The sequence below is a fragment of the Narcine bancroftii genome, chromosome 2, assembly GCF_036971445.1.
Source record: "Narcine bancroftii isolate sNarBan1 chromosome 2, sNarBan1.hap1, whole genome shotgun sequence".
NCBI lineage: Eukaryota > Metazoa > Chordata > Chondrichthyes > Torpediniformes > Narcinidae > Narcine > Narcine bancroftii.
The window spans coordinates 372380692-372403117 of record NC_091470.1 but is presented as its reverse complement, the minus strand read 5'-3'; the positions used below and the strand labels follow the sequence as shown (position 1 = coordinate 372403117).

General features: G+C 44.2%; 1 protein-coding gene across 1 annotated transcript; it reads left to right on the top strand.

Annotated features, from left to right (window-relative positions):
* Positions 1 to 7789: 7789 nt before the first annotated feature.
* Positions 7790 to 21778, top strand: LOC138752241 (zinc-binding protein A33-like). The gene is made up of 6 exons (XM_069915212.1): positions 7790 to 7845; positions 7965 to 8202; positions 15357 to 15584; positions 16723 to 16745; positions 18378 to 18514; positions 20502 to 21778. The coding sequence occupies exons 1-6, from the start codon at positions 7790 to 7792 to the stop codon at positions 21119 to 21121; spliced, it is 1302 nt and encodes a 433-aa protein (XP_069771313.1). The 3' UTR covers positions 21122 to 21778.
* Positions 21779 to 22426: the final 648 nt, after the last annotated feature.

Here is a 22426-nt window from a genome sequence, read left to right as displayed (position 1 = left end):
CGTGACAGAGGTGCACCAAAGAAAAGGTACAAGGACTGCCTAAAGAAATCTCTTGGTGCCTGCCACATTGACCACTGCCAGTGGGCTGATCTCGCCTCAAACCGTGCACCTTGGCGCCTCACAGTTCGGCGGGCAGCAACCTCCTTTGAAGAAGACCGCAGAGCCCACCTCACTGACAAAAGGCAAAGGAGGAAAAACCCAACACCCAACCCCAACCCATCAATTTTCCCCTGCAGCCGCTGCAACCGTGTCTGCCTGTCCCGCATCGGACTTGTCAGCCACAAACGAGCCTGCAGCTGACGTGGACTTTTACCCCCTCCATAAATCTTCGTCCGCGAAGCCAAGCCAAAGAAAGAATATCCATAAGTTTAATTTCCTGCATTGACTTAACCATAAATTTGGCTACTTTATTCTTTTTACTTATCTTTTGCCCAGTTTTATCTCACATTGGGTCCAATTAAGGTTAAAATCCCCTCCTATCAATATATTTCCTTGTGTATCTGCAATCTTCAAAAAAATATCCTGCATAAACTTTTGATCCTCCTCGTTAGGTGCATATATATTGAGCAAATTCCAGAATTCTGAATATATCTGACACTTTATCATTACATACCTCCCTGCTGGATCTATTATTTTCCTTTCTATTTTGATTGGTACATTTTTGTTAACTAAACCTCCAGCTTTTGAATTATATGATGCTGCCGTTACGTGCCCGACCCAGTCTCTAATAAATGTGTTTCCTGCACAAATGCTATATCTATTTTTTCCTTCTTCAATAAATTAGTAGGCTCTTCCTTTTAATTTGGTTTTGTATTCCATTAATGTTTATAGTCATATCGTTCAACATGGCCATCTTATATCTTCCATCCACCTCTTTGTCACCTCCATCCCCCTTTTCCCCATTTTCATCTTTTAGTTTTCTCTTATTACACTTAATGTACGTCAACACATTTAAGACATAAAGTACCCCCGCAGTTCCCACATCCACTAAAACTTAACCCCAAAAGTTTCCTCCCCCTCTCTGAGTTGCCCCATATTCCTTGCCGGGCAACCACAACTCCCCTTTTCATTTGGATTGCGATCTTGTCCGCAGTGTCAACCGATTTTACAATGACGGTTATTCTCCCTCCACCCAGCCCTCTCCAGAAAACACTTTTTTTAACACATTTAACAAAGCTCTCTCTCTTCCCCCCCCTTTTTCCTTTCTTTCCCTTCTCTTTTCCCTCTTTAGTTCTTTACATATACATTATTTTTACATCTTTATATACACTTTATAGACGTTCTTCATTCTTGTAACATCTCTTCAACTCTTCTCCTGTCCTGCAAATGTTCTGCAAATTCTTGCACTTTCTCTGGATCCGAGAACAGTCTGTTTTGCTCCCTGGGTATAAATATTTTAAGCATGGCTGGATGTCTTAATATGAATTTGTAACCTTTTTTCCATAAAGTTGATTTCACTGCATTAAATTCTTTCCTCCTCTTTAAGAATTCAAAACTTATGTCTGGGTAAAAAAATATTTTTTGACCCTTGTATTCCAATGGTTTATTATCTTCTCTAACTTTATTTCTTGCCCGTTCCAGTACATTTTCTCTTGTCGTGTATCTCAAAAATGTTACTAAGATGGATCTTGGTTTTTGATGTATCTGTTGTTTCGGAGCTAATGCTCTGTGAGCCCTTTCTACTTCCATTTCTTCCTGCATTTCTGTCATTCCCAGGACCTGCGGGATCCATCCTTTTATAAATTTCTTCATATCTGTGCTTTCTTCACCCTCCTTCAGGCCCACTATTTTTATGTTGTTTCACCTTCTATAATTTTCCAACATATCAATTTTCTGAGATAACAACTCTTGTGTCTCTTTAATTTTTTTGTCACTTTCTTCCAATTTTTCTCTTGTCATTTACTTCCATTTCTACAGCCGTTTCCCGCTCTTCCACATTCTCTACTCTTTTCGCTATTTCTGTCATTACCAGTTCTAACCTTTGCATTTTATCTTCTGTTCTTTTCCTTTTAATTGCATTAAACTCTAATAATAACCATTCTTTTAGTGATCTCATTTGTTCTTCACAAAAGACTTTATCTATATTCTGTCCATCAGTTTTACCTTCTAGTTCTCTGTGAAGATCTTGGTCTTCTTCTTCCTCTTCTTCTGTGTCTGTACCTGTGTTTGTCTTCTTCTCTTCTTTGTGTCTGTGTCTCTTCTGTTTTTCCTGATGAGCTGCTTGTATCTCTTTGTCGGGCCTCTTCTTGCTGGGCCTCCTGTTGCTATTCCTCCCCTCCTGGGCTGTTGTGCTTCCTGACGTTGATCTTCTTGTCGATCATCCCTCCGTCTGTCTTCCACGTCTGTTTCATCGCACCCTCTTCTGGTGTCTTCCTTATCCTCCACCTGAGAGCCTTGGTGTCGGGCATCCTTCAGCTGCTCGGTCTGTGACAGCCCGCTCCTCTGCTGAGCCCCCCTCCAACCGGTGTCCCCTTTCTCCTTTGATTGCACACTGCGCACTTTTGTTTGGCTCTGAGAGCCATTTTTGCAGTGCACTGGCTGGTGGGTCACAACTCTGTTAGGCAGGTACTGATCTTGAGGGTCAGGTGCTCCTCGTCACCACAGCGTCCTGTTCCTTCCTGCAGGTAAGGCCTTCTTCTTTCTTCTCTGGCGACATTTTTAACTTATTTTTTTCCAATTGTTCTTACTTTCTCCTTCTTGGAGGCCATCTTCTTTCTCTTCTCTGTAACTTTATCTTCTATTTTCTTGTACTCTATTTTTGTTACGCTTTGCTTTTTCCTAACTTTTTTTTCCTATTTTCCTGGAGAGGGCTTGTTTTCCCGACCGGCCACTACTCCATCACATGACTCCTCCTGGTGGTGCGGATCCTTGATGATTGTTGCTGCTCACTGATGGCAGCGTTCCCTGTATGTGTTCTTATTTTTTAATTTTTTTAAATTTTTCACACTATGAACCACACTGACCAAAATACACACAAACATTTCCCTCTTGAATATACACAGTGTCACTTTCCCCCCCTTCCCTCCCTCCTTCACCCTCCCTCCCCACCCACTCAACGTTCAACATATACAATACAATAAAACCATTAAACAACGTCATCACACAATGAACATAAACAAGAAAATTGTGTCATCTACTTTTACAGACTGGATCAGTTCATTTCGTCTTCTTCTCCTTCTGTCATTTTAGGGGGTGGAGGTCCGAGGCGAGCCCTCTCTGTTGTGTTCCATGTACGGTTCCCAAATTTGTTCAAATAATGTGACTTTATTTTTTAAATTATATGTTAGTTTTTCTAATGGAATACATTTATTCATTTCCATGTACCATTGCTGTACTCTCAGGCAAAGTTGACATTATACATTTTTTTGCTACAGCTAAGGCTATCATAATAAATATTTTTTGCGCTTCATCCAAATCGAGTCCAAGTTCTTTACTTCTTATGTTACTTAGAAGAAAGATCTCTGGATTTTTTTGTATGTTGCTTTTTGTGATTTTATTTAATATCTGATTTAGATCTTCCCAAAACTTTTTCACTTTCGTACATGCCCAAATTGCATGTACTGTTGTTCCCGTTTCCTTCTTACAGCGAAAACATCTGTCTGATACTGTTGAATCCTATTCTTTTAACTTTTGAGGCATGATATATAGCCTGTGTAACCAATTATATTGTATCATGCGTAACCTCGTGTTTATTGTATTTCTCATAGTTCCGGAGCATAGCTTTTCCCATATTTCATTCTTTATCTTTATGTTTAGATCTTGTTCCCATTTTTGTTTGGGTTTACAGCTTGTTTCCTCGTTCTCTTTCTCTTGCAGTTTGATGTACATGTTATAAATCTTTTAATTATCATTGTGTCTGTAATCACATATTCAAAATTTCTTCCTTCTGGTAACCTCGGCCTGCTTCCCAATTTGTCCTTCAAGTAGGTTTTCAGTTGGTGGTATGCAAACATTGTACCGTGAGTTATGTTTATGTGTTCTTGATGGTGGGGAGGGTTTTGCCTGTGATGTCCTGGGCTGTGACAACTACCTTATGGCTTTACACTTAGGTGTATTGGTATCCGTTTTGAGTTTTGTGTGCCTGATGGCTGGTTGTCATGGTGGGGAGCTGGCTGATGGAGGACCTCAGTTTTCTTCAGGCTGACTTCCAGGCCAAACATTTTGGCAGTTTCCGCAAAACAGAACGTCAATCGCTGAAGAGCTGGCTCTGAATGGGCAACTAAAGCGGCATCGTCTGCAAAGAGTAGTTCACGGTCAAGTTTCTCTTGTGTCTTGGTGTGAGCTTGCAGGCGCCTCAGATTGAAGAGACTGCCATCCGTGCGGTACCGGATGTAAACAGCGTCTTCATTGTTGAGGTCTTTAATGGCTTGGTTCAGCATGGCTGCACCATTTCATCAGATGCAAGGATCGACAACGAGATAGACAACAGACTCGCCAAGGCAAATAGTGCCTTTGGAAGACTACACAAAAGAGTCTGGAAAAACAACCAACTGAAAAACCTCACAAAGATTAGCGTACACAGAGCCGTTGTCATACCCACACTCCTTTTCGGCTCCAAATCATGGGTCCTCTACTGGCATCACCAACGGCTCCTAGAACGCTTCCACCAGCGTTGTCTCCGCTCCATCCTCAACATTCATTGGAGCGCTTTCATCCCTAACGTCGAAGTACTCGAGATGGCAGAGGCCGACAGCATCGAGTCCACGCTGCTGAAGATCCAGCTGCGCGGGGTGGGTCACGTCTCCAGAATGGAGGACATCGCCTTCCCAAGATCGTGTTATATGGCGAGCTCTCCACTGGCCACCGTGACAGAGGTGCACCAAAGAAAAGGTACAAGGACTGCCTAAAGAAATCTCTTGGTGCCTGCCACATTGACCACCACCAGTGGTCTGATATCACCTCAAACCGTGCATCTTGGCGCCTCACAGTTCGGCGGGCAGCAACCTCCTTTGAAGAAGACCGCAGAACCCACCTCACTGACAAAAGGCAAAGGAGGAAAAACCCAACACCCAACCCCAACCCACCAATTTTCCCCTGCAACCGCTGCAACCGTGTCTGCCTGTCCCGCATCGGACTTGTCAGCCACAAACGAGCCTGCAGCTGACGTGGACATTTACCCCCTCCATAAATCTTCATCCGCGAAGCCAAGCCAAAGATTGGTATCCCCAGACCAGACCGTGATGTAGCCAATCAACACACTTTCCATCACACCTTTGCAGAAAGTTGCCAGGGTTTTTGGTGCCGTATCAACCCCCCCCCCCCCCCCCGCAAACTCCTGAGGAAGTAGAGGCAGTGACATGCTTTCTTCACAATGCCATTGGTGTGTTGGGTCCAGGAAAGATCCTCTGAGATGGTGACTCCCAACAACTTAAATTTGCTCACCCTCTCCCCCTCTGATCCCCCAGTGATCTCTGGATTGTCAACCTCTGGTTTTCCTTTCTTGAAGTCAACAATCAGCTCCTGAGTTTTGGTGACATTGAGTGTGAGGTTGTTGTTGGACCGTTCAGCCATGTGTATCACTGGCAGATTTGTAGATGGTGTTACTGTCGTACCGAGCTGCACCGTTGTAGGTGTAAAGTGAGTGGAGCAGAGTGGGGTGAAGAACACAGCCCTGTTGGGCTCCAGTACTGATGGAGATTGTGAAGGAGATATTCTTACCGATCCTCACTGATTATGGTCTGGAGGGGAGGAAATCCACAATCCAATGACACAGTTACTAGGTGTTATCAAACTGCTTGTAAAATGGGGTTAACAGGCAATTTGCCCGGTTCATGCCCCATTCATAAACTTGCAATTAAAACAAGTCATAGTTTTGAAGATGATTAACCTTTTTTCAAAAATGAGGTAACTCTATTCAATTCACTGCTAAATATCAACTTGAAAATGTAAAACAAGGCTTCCAAATAAACTGAGTAAGATGTTGTTACTGTAATTTAATCATTGAGTAATGACAGATCACACAGCACCAGCCCTCCCCTGTGGCAACTTAATGTATATATACACGTGTGACTGTGCTTCCTCGATCCTGTTAGTCAAGATCCTTATATTCCTGTCAAGATTGAAAGAAACTTCCCTAACCATTTGCCATGAGTCTGGTGTCTAGTCAGGGGAGTATTCCCAGCAGCTCTGGGGGCAGTTCGGATGTGCAATGTGTGCTGCATAGCCAGAACCTCATCCTCTTCTGCAAAGACTGTGTGGAGTGCGTGTGCCCTCGATGTCTGGTGGGGAGCAGGCATAAGATGCACAATTTCTTGTCCTTTGAAGATGCCTGCAAGGAGCAACGAGTAAGTACCTGAATTTTCTGAGATTATTCCACGGTCTGTACGATAGAACCAGAAGGTGGAGTACGTGATTAATCACAGCGTTCTTGGCGGTGTGGTGGAACAGGGACCAGGACCATAAATCCCTCAATATTGCCACGCAAGTTAAGATGGGGTACGGTGGGATGGAGTTCAAGAACTGAGGTAGCGTTGCACTCTGTTTGGGTTGCTTCATTACAGGAAGATTAGAGAAGGTGCAAGAGGAAATTTACCAGGATGTTGCCTGGATTGGGAGAACATCTTGTTAGGTGTGATTGACAGAGGTCGGACTTGTCTCTCTGGAGCCAACAAAGGTTGAACGGAAAGTTAAAGGAGGCGTACATCATTATGAGGGGCTTAACTTTTTTCCCAGGTGAGAATAGCAGAGGGCATTTGTTTCAGGTGAGTGGAGGGGGGATGTCAAGGTAAGATTTTTACTTGCCTTGGGTGCCTGGACATCGTTGCTGGGGGTGGTGGAGGCTGGTGCAATGGGGATATTCAAAAGGCTCTTGGACACATGGATGTAAGAAAAATAGAGGATTATGGTTGTGGGATAGTGAAGGGTTAGATTGTTGTGGAGTAGGTTTCCATGGGTCAGCACAACATTGTAGGCTGAATGGCTTGCACTGTGATGGAATGTTCTGTTTTTGATGAGTACTTGCTGCAGGGTGAAGGGATAAGCAAAGTCTGTCGGTAAAAGGTACCTCTCCTTGCTCAACGTCCTTGTGGAACAGGGCTGTTGATGGGAATCTGTGGGAGTTCGTCTGCACTGTTGATGTCTCTGGGCAAGAATGGTGTTTTTGTCCAGTAGCCGTGTCCTCCAACTAAGTGGGTGAGGGCAGTTCCAAGGAAATCAGCCAGAGTGGGGCTGGCATGTTGGTGCAGCACCATTCCAGCGCCAGTGACCCAAGTTTGAATCCACAGCTGTCTGTAAGGAATTTCTACGTTCTCCCTGTGTGTGTGTGTGTGTGTGTGTGTGTGTGTGTGTGTATGGGTTCTGGGGGCTTAGATTTCCTCCCACCCTTCAAAAACATTCGGAGGTTGTAGGTTATTTGGGTGTAAATGGGTGGGATAGGATTATGGGCCAGAAGGGCCTATCACTGTGCTGTATGTCTAAAATTTAAAAAGTCTACACTGTGCCTGCTGTGGAGAGGGGACAGCGCTGCTTTAGTCAGTAAACAGGTAGCCCAGGGTCCAGTGGTATCCAGCTTCCTCCTGTTGGTTCAGCAGTGAGGATAATGTTCACATTATGTACATCAAACATTTTTCCCAAAATTCTTGCATCTGCTGCGCAGGTATTTTCTACAAAAAAAAATCATAAAAACAATGAATCAGAATTTATTGTCATGAACGAGTCATGAAATTTGTTGTTTGGATCAGCTTCACAGGGCAAACATTTCTATAAACCACCTTACAACAATAAATAAAAATAGTCCACGAAAAGTGAAAGTGAGGCAGTGTCTGGGGTTCATTGATCGTTCCGGAATCTGATGGCGGAGGGGAAGAAGCCGTCCTTGTGCCGCTGGGAGCTCGTCTTGAAGCTCCTGTACCTTTTTCCCAATGGTAGCAGACTGAAGAAGGCACGGCCTGGGTGGTGGAGTGTTTGAGGATGGAGGCAGCTTTTTTAAGACTCCCTCTCTTGTAAATGTCCCTGATGGAGTGAAGTCTGGTGCCTGTGACAATTCTATTTTTACTCTGTACTCACGGCTTCACGCAAGAAGAGCAGACACTGAAGTTGGTGATTGACACCTGCCTGCAGACCTTCTCTGCTCGTTCCTCACTCCCCCCTGTACTTTTTACACCCAAGTTACAGATTTTAAAGAAAGTGAAGGATTTGAAGAAGATTCATGACAAACTCAAGATCAACACAGACCACGTCCCTCTGAGCCTGAAGGATGTTGAGGTGAGCAGACACAGGATTGTTCCCTTTCTCCCCCGATCCTGGTTACAGATCACTTTTGATAATGAACTTTAGACAACTATATAATAATTACTGCACATAAACAGGCCATTTGGCCCTTCTAGTCTGCACTGAACCAAGTCCTCTCCTCTAGTTCCATCAACCTGCACCTTGCCCATAACCCTCCATTCCCCTCACATCCTTAAAAGACAAAATGGACCCTGCTACCACTACTTCTCCCGGAAGCTCATTCCACACAGCCACCACTCTCTGAGGAAAGAAGTTTCCCCCTCATGTTACTTCTAAACTTTTGCCCCTTAACTCTTAATTCATGGTCTCTTGTTTCAGTCTCTCCTCCCCTCAAGGGAAAAAGCCGATCCACATCAACTCTATCCATCCCCCTCACCATCTTAAATACCTCGATCAAATCTCCCCTCAAGCTTCTACACTTCAAGGAATAAAGACCTAATCTGTTCAATCTTTCTTTGTAATCTAGATTCTGAAACCCAGGTAACAATTTTGTAAAATCTTCTCTGCACTCTCTCCCTTGATGATATCCTTCCCATAATTCGGTGACCAGAACTGCCACAGTATTCCAAATTTGGCCTCACCAATGCCTTGAACAGTCTCAAGTTCACTTCCCAACTCCTGTATTCTATGCTTTGATTTATAAAGGCCAGCATATTAAAAGCCTTCTTCACCACCCTATCCACATGAGATTCTAGCTTCAGGGAATGATGAACCATTATTCCTAGATCTTTCTGCTCCATTGCATTCCTCAATGACCTCCCATATACTACAATGTCCTGTTTTGAATATTCCTTCCAAAATGAAGCAATTCACACTTTTCAGCATTAAACTCCATCTGCCATCTTTCAGCCCACTCCTCTAAGCAGTCCAAATCCTTTTGCAATCTTTGAAAACCTTTTTCATTATTCACAATTCCACTTATTTTAGTATCATCTGCATATTTACTAATCCAGTTTACCACTGTGGTGAATCTCTGCTGAGCTGCCAGTCTCCCTTTTGCCTAGCCTTGCCTTACTGACATTGGCTGTGCATTATCTCTGCTGTTATAGACACTCCCCTGGGGTATAACTGTGTCTGCACCTATTGTCTTTCATTATTGTACCATGAGTTTCTACTAATAAAAGCCATGATTATTGTTTGACCACATCGTCTTTGTCTACTTCATCAACTGGCACTTCAATTTTATTAGCAGAAATGGATGGTACAATACCGAAGAAAAGAACTTGTTCAAAATCTCCCCCATCTCATTTGGCTCCACACACAGTTGTCCACTCTGATTCTTTAAGGGATCATTTTTATCCCTCACTCTCCTTTTACCATTAACATATTTATAGAAACTTTTTGGATTTATTTTCGCCCTGTTTGCTGAAGCCACCTTGTACCTTCTTTTAGCTTTTATTTCTTTCTTGATTCTTTTTACATTCAATGTATTCTCCATGCATCTCCTTTATTCCTTGTTTCTTGTATTTATTGTAGGTCTCCCTCTTTTTTTGAACCAAGTTTCCAATATCCCTTGAAAATCATGGCTCTCAAACTTTTGACCCTGCCTTTTAACCTAACAGGAACAAAGATTTTGTACCCTCAAATCTCACCTTCAAAAGACTTCTATTTCTCTTCTACTTCCTTCCCACAAAACAAGTTGTCCCAATCCACTCCTTGTAAATCCTTTCTCATCTCCTCAAATCTAGCTTCTCCCCCACTTAAAAACTGCAACCTGAGGTCCTGACCTGTCCCTTTCCATAATTACATTGAAGCTAATGGGACCATGATCACTGGATCCAAAGTGCTCCCCAACACATACCTCTGTCACCTGACCTATCTCATTCCCCAACAGTAGATCCAACACTGCCCCTTCTCTCGTCGGTACTTCTATATATTGCTCTAAAATATCCTGCACACATTTTACAAATTCCAATCCATCCAGCCCTTTCACAGAATGGGTTTCCCAATCTATATTTGGAAAAATTAAAATCTCCCACTATCACACCCTGTTCTTATTACTAATATCTGCTATCTCCCAACAAATTTGCTCCTCTATTTCTCGCTCCTCATTAAGTGGTCTATAATACACCTCTATAAATCTGACTACCCCTTTCCCATTCCTCAATTCCACCCATACAATCTCCCTGGACAAACCCTCTCATCTATCCTGCCCAAGCATCACTGTAATATTTTCTCTGACAAGTAATGCTACACCACCCCTCTTGCCCCTCCGATTCTATCACACCTAAAGCAACGAAATGCAGGAATAGTTAGCTGCCAATCACATCCCTCCTGAAACTGTGTTTCACTAATCGCTACCACGTCATACTGCCAAGGGCCTATCCACACCCTCAGCGCATCCACCTTCCTTACAACACTGGTAGAGTCGCTGACCAAATGTCATTTGACCTGCATGTGGTTAAATATTTCCCATTTCCTGCCTAAATTACGTGGAGGGCATGAGGCAGTTCTTCTTATCAGGGCATCAAACCAGGAAACCGTTTGTGCTGGATGGGGCAGTAAATAGCATTTGCTGGAATTCTTGTCACCAAAAACAAATACGTTGGCCAAAATTAGTTTCATTTCCACCCTTCAGAACCTGTGGAACTGCACTGAGGAAGTCGTCCCCACCACACTCGGCCACTCACACCCAAACCTCCATGACTTTCATCCAGATTCGATCTCTGTGCTAATTGGCAAAATATCACCATCGCACCTGCAACTCCACAAGAACCTTACTCTCCCCTTGTCCAGAGTATATTCCCTCAGTTTCCCCAACACCACATCCCCTCTGTCTCCCCCAACACCATCCCCTCCCCAACACCGTTCCCTCCCCCAACACCGTCCCCTCCCCCAAACGCCGTCCCCTCCCCCCAACACCGTCCCCTCCCAACACCGTCCCCTCCCAACACCGTCCCCTCCCAACACCGTCCCCTCCCCCAATACCGTCCCCTCCCCCAACACCGTCCCTTCCTCCCAACACCATCCCCTCCCCCAACACCATCTCCTCCCCCAACCCTGTCCTGATCCCCCAAACCCCAACCCCTCCAACCCCCAACTCCATCCCCACCCCCAACTCCGTCCCCACCCCCAACTCCGTCCCCACCCCCAACTCCGTCCCCACCCCCAACTCCTCACCCTCCCCAACTCCTCACCCTCCCCAACTCCTCACCCTCCCCAACTCCTCACCCTCCCCAACACCTCACCCTCCCCAACTCCTCACCCTCCCCAACACCTCACCCTCCCCAACTCCTCACCCTCCCCAACTCCTCACCCTCCCCAACTCCGACCCCCCTCCCCCCAACTCCACTCTCTCCCCCTGATGTCGCCCCCTTCGCTCCCCCCCACTGTCACCCCCCACCATCATCCCTTTGCTTTCCCAGATATGATGTTATGGCCATCACGGAGACATGGCTTAATGATGGGTATGAATGGGAGCTGAATGTCCAAGTGTACACAGTGTAGAGGAACGATAGGCATGTCAGTAGAGGGGATGGTGTGGCCCTGACGGAAAGCAATGAATTAAATCACTAGAAAAAAGGGACAAAGGGTCAGAAGTAGTAGAATCCTTATAGGTTGAGTTAAGAATTAACAAGAGTAAAAGGACCCTATTAGCAGTTCTACTCAGGCCCCGAACAGCAGCCGGGAAGTGGACCACGAGTTACAGCTGGAAATAGAAAAAGCGCGTCAGGAGGAAAATGTCACAATAATTATGGGGGATATTAACATGAAAGGGGATTGGGAAAGTCAGGAAGGTTCTGGATGTCAGGAGAGAGAGTTTGTGAAATGCCTACGGGATGGCTTTTTGGAGCAGCTTGTCGATAAGCCCACCAGGGGATTGGCGGTTTTAGATTGGGTGATGTGTAATAAACCAGAGGTGATTAGGGAATTAAAGGTAATGGAACTCTTGGGGAATAGTGATCATAACATGATAGAGTTCAGTTTCAAATTTGAAAAGGAAAAGCTGATATCAGGTTTATCAATATTTCAGTGGAACAAAGGGAATTACAGTGGGATGAGAGAGAAACTGGTCCAAGTTGACTGGAAAAGTATGCTCAATGGAGGGATGGCAGAGCAGAATTGGAGGATATTTCTACAAGAAATCAAGAAAGTGGAGGATAGATATATTCCAAGGAAAAAAAATTATGAATGGAAAAATGGGACAAATGTTTTTGACAAGAGAGGTTACAGCTAAAATAAATACAAAAGGGAGGGCAGACAAGGAAGCAAAAATTAGTGGGAAAACAGAGGACTGGGAAACTTAAAAACTCACAGAAAAGGACAAAGAAAGGCATGAGGAAAGAAAAGATTAATTATGAAAGGAAGTTGGCAAATAACATACAAAAAGGATACTGAGTTTTTAAAAAATATGATGAGTAAAAGAGAGACACGGGTAGATATGGGACCGATTGAAAGTGATGCTGGAGAAATTATAATGGATAACAAAAAGATGGCAGAGGAACTAAATGAATATTTTGTGTCAGTCTTCACTGAGGAAGACAAATGGAAATATACCTGATAGAGGCCTCAGGGAGTAGAATTAAGTAAGGTCAGGATTACTAGAGAGATAGAGCTTAGTAAGATGAATGGACTAAAGGTAGATAAGTCTCCGGGACCAGATGAAGTGACCCCACTGGTTCTGAAGGAGGTGGCTTTGGAGATCGTGGAGGGATTGGAAATGATTTTCCAGAAATCAATAGGCTCAGGCATGGTTGCTGAGGGTTGGAAGGTTGCAAATGTAGTTCTGCTGTTTAAGAAAGGAGGGAGGCAGAAAAAAGGAAATTATAGGCCTATTAGTCTGATGTTGGTGGTTGGAAAGTTATTGGAGTCGATCCTCAAGGAAATACATCGAGGTGCATGACATGATAGGTTCAAGCCATCATGGGTTCATGAAGGGAAGATCCTGCCTGACCCATCTATTGGAATTTTTGGGGAAATCTCAATTAGGAAGGACAAGGGAGAGGATGTGGATGTTGTGTATTTGGATTTTCAAAAGGCCTTTGATAAGGTGCCACATAAGAGGCTACTTAATGAGATGAGAGCACATGGAATGACAGGAAATATATTAGACTGGGTGGAGCATTGGGTGATAAGCAGGAAGCAAAGGGTGGGAATAAAGGGATCCTGTTCTGGTGGGTTGCCTGTTACTAGTGGAGTCCCGCAGGGGTTGTTGTTGGCACCGGTTCTTTTTACAATGTATATCGATGATTTAAATTATGGACTGAATAGTTTTATGGTGAAGTTTACAGATGACACCAAGATAGGTGGTGGAGTAGGAAGTGTGGAAGATACCAAAAGGTTGCAGAGAGACTTGGACAGTTTAGGAGAGTGGGAAAAGAAACGGCAGGTGAGATACAATGTTGAGAAATGTACGGTTGTACATTTTGGAAGAGGAAATAAACAGGCAGATTATTATTTGGATGGGGAGAAAATTCAAAATTGGAAGTGCGAAGGGACTTGGTGGTCCTCGTGCAGGGAAACCTAAAAGTTAATGACCAGGTGAAATTGCTCATTAAGAGGAATAGTGTATAAGAGTGGAGAGGTGTTGATGAGGCTCTATGGGGCACTGGTGAGACTTCATTTGGAGAACTGTGTGCAATTTTGGGCCCCCTATCTTAGAAAGGATGTGATGTTGTTGGAGAGATCCAGAGAAGATTTACCAGGATGGTTCCTGGACTGCAGGGGCTAATATATGAGGAAAGTTTAACAGCTCTTGGACTGGATTTGTTGGAGTATAGAAGAATGAGAGGGGATCTCAAAGACATTTCAAAAGCTGAAAGGATTGGACAGAGTCGATGTGAATAAGATGTTTCCCTTGGTGGGTGAATCCAAGACAAGAGGGCACGATCTCAGAATGAGAAGGGACCCATTTAAAAGAGATGAGGAAAAATTTCTTTAGCCAGACGGTGGTGGATTTGTGGAATTCGATGTCACATACAGCCGTGGAGGCCCGATCATTGGGGGAGTTTTAGGAGGAGATTGATGGGTATCTAATTAGTCAGGGGATCAAGGGATATGGGGAAAAGGCCAGAATTTGGAACTAGATGTGAGAACAGTTTAGCTCAGATTGGAGTTGCAGAGCATTCTTAATGGGCTGAATGGCCTACCTCTGTTCCTTTATCTTGTGACCTGCTGAGTTTATCCAGCATTGTGATTTTACTTTTACTTTTTCATAGCCCTCCATGTGTCTGTCCAAATTCTTAAATGTTAAAAGTGAGCCCACATTTACCACTTCAGCTGACAACTCGTTCCACATCCCCACCACACTCTGTGTGAAGTTCCCCCTAAACTTTTCCCCTTTCACCCTTAACCTGTGTTCTCTGGTTTTCTACTCTCAGTGGAAAAAGCCTGTCTACATTTACTCTGTCTACCCCCCTCATAATTTTAAACATCTATATCAAATCTTCCCTCATTCTTCTATGCTCTGGGAAATAAAGCCCTAACCGGTTTAACCTTTCCCTGTAACTCAGTTCCTGAAGTCCGGACAACATCCTAGTAAATCTTCTCTGCTCTTTTTCTGTCTTATTGATATCTTCACTGTAGTTGGGTGACCAAAACTGCACGCAATCCTCCAAATTTGGCCTCACCAATGTCTTGTACAACTTTACCATAACATCCCAACTCCTGTACTCAATACCTTGATTTATGAAGGCCAATGTGCCAAAAGGTCTCTCTTTCCAACCCTATCCACCTGTGACACTGCTTTCAGGGAATTTTGTATCTGTATTCCCAGATCCCTCTGTTCTACCCCACTCTTCAGTGTCCAACCATTTCCCGTGTACGTCCTTTCTTGGTTTGTCTTTCCAAAATGCAACACCTCACATCTATCTGCATTAAATTCCATCTGCCATTTTGCAGCCCATTTTTCCAGCTGGTCCAGATCCCTCTGCAAGCTTTGAAAAGCTTCCTCACTGTCCACAACGTCTCCAATCTTAGTGTCATCTACAAACTTGCCGATCCAATTTACCACGTTATCATCCAGATCATTGCTATAGATGAGAAACAATAATGGTCCCAGCACCAATCCCCAAGGCACCACTAGTCACAGCCTCCAGTCTGAGAAGCATCATCCTGTGAAGTTTGTGCTCTTGGCTGCGATCATTGAAGTTTCTCATTCAATGTTTCTCACTGATTATTTTCTGCAGCGTATTGTCTCAAAAACAAAAACATCTGTTATGGAAAAATACATTGGAATTAATGAGCTGCTGGAAAATGACATGAAAACTACAATTAGCTTCATCGAAGCTGAAGCCAGGTTAATGGAGAACATGATTATGGTGCAGTGTGTGGATAATGAAGAATACAAGAACGCAATCAGTTCCATAATGACACTCGCCGCTGATATAAATGATGACAATATCCAGACACTACAGGTAAACACACAAACCTGCTGGAGAACCCCAGCAGGTCACACAGCATTCCTTCTGGAACAATGATATTCAGTACTGTACAACTTACATTTCGGGCCTGAGCCCTTGGTCAAGGTGTGAACAAAAAGCAGGCAGGCATCTGAATAAAATGGTGCAAGAGTGGAGGAGCACAGGCCCACAGGCAGGAGTTCAGAAATGGATATGAGTGGGAGGGCAGGAGAAAACTGCTGGGAAGTGATCTCTCAATAATGAGAGAAGGGGGTTGGGAGTTGGAGGACAGGAGACAGAGGACAAGGGAAAGAGAGAGACGGGTTGGGGCCTAACCGAAACCAGAGAAGTCGATGCTGCTGCTGTCTGGTGGAGAGTGCCCAGATGGAATATTAGGTGGTGTTCCTCCAAAGTGTGAGTGGACCCAGTTTGACAGTGCATGAGGTCCCACAGACATGTCAGGGTGGGACTGGGGTGCAGAACTGAAATGACAAATACTCCTCCTACTCAGGTGTGTGTGCCTTGCTGAGCAGGAATGAAGCTGTTGAAGGGAGGTTAATACTTTTCCTTCCAGGGTCTTTTGTAACACCACACTTACCCAGAGTAAACTCCCCCCACCCCACCCTAACAAATAGCCCAGAGAAATCATAGATAGTCCATCAAGTCCATGTGAGGGCCCAGGGAAGCAAAGGGTAAACTACCAATTAACTACCATCATGATGAGGGGCAGATCAGGCTTGCAGGGCAAATGCCTCCTCGTGTTCCCATTTCTCAAGTTCTGTAATTTCATCCTTCCCTTTCAATTCCAGTCGTTTCCCCTATTACTGACGTTGGACAATCAGGTAGGTCATTCCTTATTTTCTCTCTGCCTCACTTCTTAAACAACGGCCAACTTCTCATCTGCAGGAACAATTCCAGAATGACTCGAATATTATAACTAGAACATTTCCGTAGTCACCCTGAGCTCCAGAATAAAGCTCCGATACCCTGTTTCATCCCCAAGGCAGAAACAGCACGAGTTAATAGTGAGCAAAGCTCTCTTTGCACTGTTCCGCATCTAAAAGAGCAAGGTTATTATCAAAATTGTTCAGCTTAGTTTGTCCTGCTCTATTCTGTTGACAGTCTATCTAATTAACATTTATTTATATTCCAGGAATTCATGAGTTGGAAGATATGGTAAGAATTTCAATTATTTTTGGCTACCATTTTTCACACAGTAATCAGGTTCTTGAACCTCGCTTTACTAACTGTAAAACTCCACAGGACAGTCTGTGCTCTTGTAACACTACTTTTTTCTTCCATGATGGTAACTAAGTATTTATTATCCATCTTTTGTATTTGTCTTTTGTATTTATTATCCCTTTTTAAGCTTGATGTAACAGTCAGTGTAACACTTTCCAGGCCCAGCGATCAGGACCCGGGTTAGAAACCAATGCTGTCTCTAAGGAGTTTGTACATTATCCAGTTCTCGGTGCAAAAACACGCAGACACACAACCAGACAGAATAGACATGCACACAAACCATACATATGCAGGACAAGTATTCGTCTATAACAATAAATATTGTACAAATGAGAGCCTTCGAAGGTCAGTGTGAGCAGTTCCTTTGGTCATTCAGTGTTCTCACTGCCCGTGGGAAGAAGCTGTTCCTCAGCCTGGTGGTGCTGGCTCTGATCCTCCTGCATCTCTTCCCCGACGGGAGCAGCTGAAAGATGCTGTGTGCAGGGTGGAAGGGGTCCTCAGTGATTTTGTGTGCTCTCTTCAGACAACGATCCTGGTAGATCACATCAGTTGGGGGAAGGAGGCTCCAGGGATCCTCTCTGCAATTCTTGTTCTCCCTGTGGATTGACCTCCGATCCATTTTTCTGCAGCGACTGTACCCATATTGTGATGCAGCCGGCCAGGACGCTCTCGGTAGGGCTCCTATTGAAGGTTGACATGATGGTGGCTGACAGCCTTGCCCGTCTCAGTCTTCTCAGGAAGTGCAGTCGCTGTTGCACCTTCCTGACAAGTGAGGAGATGTTGAGTGTCCAAGGAACTTGGTATCTCCACTCTCTCCACTACAGAGTTGTTGATGTGTGGTGGAGGGAGTCGTTCCTGGTCCTCTTGAAGCCCACGAATATCTCCTTCTTGGTGTAAGCACCAAATCCCAGATGGACATACTGAGATGACAGATGGATATCTAGACCATAGATCATTGAACTACATGGTCCTTTGGCCCACGATGTAAACCAACTCTACCATCAACGTAACCTCTCACAACCTCACAGCCCAGGCTGAGGTGGGGATTTGAAGCAAAAAACATTGTGCCAAGGGAATTCAGTGACTGAGCTGAATATGTTGGGCCTGTCAATGCATTGGGCTGAAAACCAAACATCCAGATGGTTGATGAAGAGGGGAAATGGCCAGTATTAGAAGGTCGGGTAGGCTTCACAGGGGCCTGCAGGAGATTGGTGAAGCAAGGAAGAATGAGCGGATGGAACCAGATTAGCCCACTGCTGTACTCGTTCTACACCCATGACCATGTGGCCAGGCACAATTCCAATGCCATCTACAAATCTGCCGATGACTTGTTCATGACAATAAATTCTGATTCTGTTTCTGAGTGTGGAGTTGGGAGATAGACAGGAGATTGATGGGTGCCAGAAAAAGAGAGGAACAAAGTCTCCACTTCACCTGGCTCATCTTTTTTCCCCTGCCCCTTTCTCCCTCACTCACTTTCTGGCATCCATCAATCATTTTCCCCCATCTTCCAAATCCACCTGAATTTAGTGGTTTGTAAGCTGTACTCTTTTCATTGCTGTTTAGTCTTGAAGCTATTGAAGATTTGCAAATGTTATTTGGTAAAGAATTGTCAGTAGAGAACAGAAAACTAAGATTCCTGGAACGTTCTGTAGGGGAGCTGCACCAGGCTGTAAAGAAGCTGATTCCACGAATATGGGAATGTAAGTGTGAAAAGTTGGCTTTGAGGTTTTTTCTAAGATTAGAAAATAAGTAACATATGTGTTTTCAGCATTGAGACTTGACCCACCTGAAGCAATAATGCTCTTGAGAGCAAAGACCAGGCTGGCTTTGTGCAGGAGAGGCAAACAGAGGACAATATTGGCAGATTGCTGAGTGTAATGCATCTGGCACAATTTAGAAATGAGAGGGGATTGGCTGTTTTTTTGGACACAGAGAAGGCTTTTTACAGACTGGAGTGGGATTTTTTTAAGGTGCTGGAGAAGGCGGGGTTGGGACCATCTTTTCAAAATTGGATCAGGACACTATACCACGTGCCCAAGATGAAAGTTGTAACCAATGGGCAAGTCTCTTCACCCTTCTCACTTACCAGATCTAGGAGACAAGTGTGCCCGCTGTCACTGGCTCTCTTTGTGCTGGCAATGGGACCTCTGGCAGAGGCTGTTTGTCAGGATCCAGATATTAAAGGTTATGGAGGAGCACAAAATTAACTTATTCACTGATGACGTACTGATATATCTGACAGACCTTGTGACTTCTCTGCCTTGACTGTATGGGGTATTGGAGGACTATAGGAAACTTTCTGGGTACAAGGTCAATTGGGAAAAGAACAAGGTGATGCCACTCACTGAGGGTAACTATAGTCAATTTAAAGAAAATAGTAATTTAAAGTGGCCACAGGAGGGGATCAAATACCTAGGAGTTAATAACTTGAATAATCTATACAAGTTAAACTACACCCCATTGCTGGAGAGAGTTGAGGAGGACCTAAAGAGGTGGATGTCCCTGCCATAATGTTGGTGGGCCGGGTTAACTGCATCAAAATGAATGTGCTGCCAAGATTCCAGTATCTTTTTCAAACATTGCCTGTGCCATTGCCCCGGGGTTTCTTTAAACAGCTGCTACATAAGGTGAGAAGGTTTCTCTGGAGGGGTAAGGTGCCAAGGGTTTCTCTGGAAAAATTAACATGGGACTATAGTCTAGGCGGATTGAGAATGCCAGACTTCAAAAAATATTATTGGGCAGCTCAGTCGAGATACATCGCCTCCCTTTTTCAGGGAGGTACCATCCTGGGCACAAATTGATCTGCACTTGGCGGGTGAAAGATAGCAGAGGATTTTATTTACAAATGGGATGCCAAATTGCTGTCAGGGAAGAAGGGCAGCCCCATACTAAAACAAGTGATTAGTATTGGAACCAAAATTAACCAGTATCTGAATGCTAAAGTGGAGCTGTCACCAAAAACCTTTGGACATTAAGGGAATCAAAAGGGCAGCATGATTGGCGTAGCGGTTAGCGCAACTCTGTTACAGCGCCAGGAACCAAGGTTTGAATCCCCCCGCTGTCTGAAAAGGAGTTTGTATGTTCTCCCTGTGTCTGTGAGGGTTTTCCTCATGGGCTCTGGTTTCCTCCCACTGTTTAAAACGTAGCAGGGGTGGAGGTTAATTGGGTGTAATAGGGTGGCATGGGCTCGTGGGCTGAAGCGACCTGTTACTGAGCCGTCTGTCTAAATTTAAATTTAAAAGATATGGAGCTAGTATTATGAAGTGGTCCTGAAGTTAAAGACCAGCTACTGGACAGGGAAACTAGCATGAGGCATTCTTTTGCTTCTGTGACTTACGATCAAGAACAGTATGTAGCAGAATTGCATCGTAATTGCTTCAGATTTTTCGATATTGAAGTGTATAGTGAACGAATAGTAAGGAAGTGAAACACAAAAGTCTGCAGACACTGTGGTTGAAAAAAAATGATGCTGGAGAAACTCAGCTGGTCAAACAGTGTCCTTTAGATCGTAAAGATACATAAACGATGTTTCAGGCTTGAGCCCTTTGTCAAGGTATGAGCAAAAAGTGCCTGTTTCGGTGGTTCTGTATCTTTGCTATAAAAAGGACACTTTGACCTGCTGAGTGTATCGTGAATAATCGGTTTCAAGTTTTAATCACTACAAACTAATGTTTCTTTATGTTGCAGTTCAAAGGAATATTACGTTCAATGAAAATACAGCGCACAGAAATCTTGTTATTTCAAGGGAGCCGACTTCAGTGCAGTACAGTTCTACGTTCATTACTCTCCAAGATAATTCGGAGAGTTTTGAAAACTCTTCTAATATTCTCGCAAATGAGAGCTTCGCATCAGGCAAGCACTACTGGGAGATGAGTTTCAAGAACAAGACTGGGGGGAACATTGGTGTAACCTACTCCTCCATCAGCAGGAAAGGGAAAGGCAAAGAAACAACTCTCGGCAAGAACAAGCATTCATGGTCCATATGGTTGGTTGACAAAGAATTCTATGCATTCCATGCTGATGAGTCCATTTCACTTAATCTGAACAATGCAGACCAAAACTGTGAACGTTTGGGAATATTCTTAGATTATGAAGAGGGCCGCTTGTCTTTCTACAACATTTACCAAGGCACCCACATCCACTCCTTTAAAACAAAGTTCCGGAAACCAGTATTCCCTGCATTCAGTCCTGTTTCATCCAGAGATCTAAAAGATGATGAGCCCAATTATGTTGATCCACTGTTGTTAAAATCAAGGAAATTCCCAACACAAACTGCGCAGAATTACAAGAAGATGAGTTGTAATTGATCTTCATTTTCACCTTGGAAAAGTTATTTGGAAATATAAAGTTTATGTTTATTTTGGCCTTTGAGTATTTGATGAATGTTTCAGTGGAATTGTGTGTTCTTTATGACCAGTTACCATTTCTTTGGGTATTTTGGCTTAATGGTGAGCATTTTATACTCACCAACACTAAAGTCTTTAAAAACTCTCATATTTATCCTTTCTTGTTGAGGTCCAAGTTCATAAAGGGGAGTAAAATATTGGAACCGCAAAGTCGTTTTCAAATTTTTTGGCTTGCAAAGCTTCAGCGAGCAGAGGTTGAGGACAACGAGCTTATTTCCAGTGAGGAAAGGCCAGATAAAATTTAAATTAGCAAGAGTTAATGGAGATAGCAGCTAGGCCAATGGAATGCTCTGACTGCAGATTGTGGGAAACCTCAGACAGCACAATTGTTCCTGATGACTACATCAGCAAGAGGTGCATCCAGCTGCAGTTCCTGACAGTCCATTAGAGAATTGGAGCTGGATAAAATTCGGATCATTTAGGATAGGAGCTTAAATGAGAAAGTCATCTTGAAAAGTCAGAAGGCAGGTAGCTGGGTAACTGGTAGTAGAGGGAAGGGGAATAGGCAGACAGTGCAGAGCATCCATGTGGCCATTCCTCTCAACAATGTCTAGTTTTGCATGCTGCTGGTGGGGGGGGGGGGGGGGAGAAACAATCTCCCAGGGACAAGCATGAGTCGTCATGTCTCTGGCACAGAGGCTGGCCCCCTGGCTCAGAAGAGAAGGGGGTAGGAGAGTGATGGTGATTGGAGACTCATTGGTTAGACTAGTGGATAGTGGGTTCTGTGAATGAGATTGAGGATCCTGGATGGTATATTGCCTCCCAGGTACCAGGGTCAGGGAGGGATGTCTCTGATCGAGTTCACAACATTCTGGAAGGGGAGAGGGAGCAGCCAGATATCGTGGTCCACGACATAGATAGGAGTAGGGATGAAGGAATATAGGAAGTTAAAAATGAGGACCTCAGGGGTGGTAATCTTGGGATCGCTGCCTCTGCCCACATGCCGGAGAGGGTAGGAACAGGAAGTTGTAGCAGATGAACGTGTGGCTGAAGAGTGGGGGCAGGGGCAGGGTTCAGATATCTGGAACATTGGGATCTCTTCTGGGGATGGTCTGACATACATGTATAAACAGGATGGGCTGCACCTGAACTGGAGGGGGACCAATATCCTGGCGGGCAGGTTTACTAGAGCTATTGGTCATGGTTTTAACTAGTTTAGTAGGGGGATGGGAATCAGAATGTGAGGGCAGAGAATAGGGTAGAAGG

Coding starts and splice junctions, on each gene's coding strand:
- LOC138752241 (XM_069915212.1), top strand. CDS start 7,790: ATGGCGGAGGGGAAGAAGCCGTCCTTGTGCCGCTGGGAGCTCGTCTTG. Junction 15,585..16,722: donor ACAATATCCAGACACTACAG/GTAAACACACAA, acceptor TTTATATTCCAG/GAATTCATGAGTTGGAAGAT. Junction 16,746..18,377: donor TTCATGAGTTGGAAGATATG/GTAAGAATTTCA, acceptor ATTGCTGTTTAG/TCTTGAAGCTATTGAAGATT.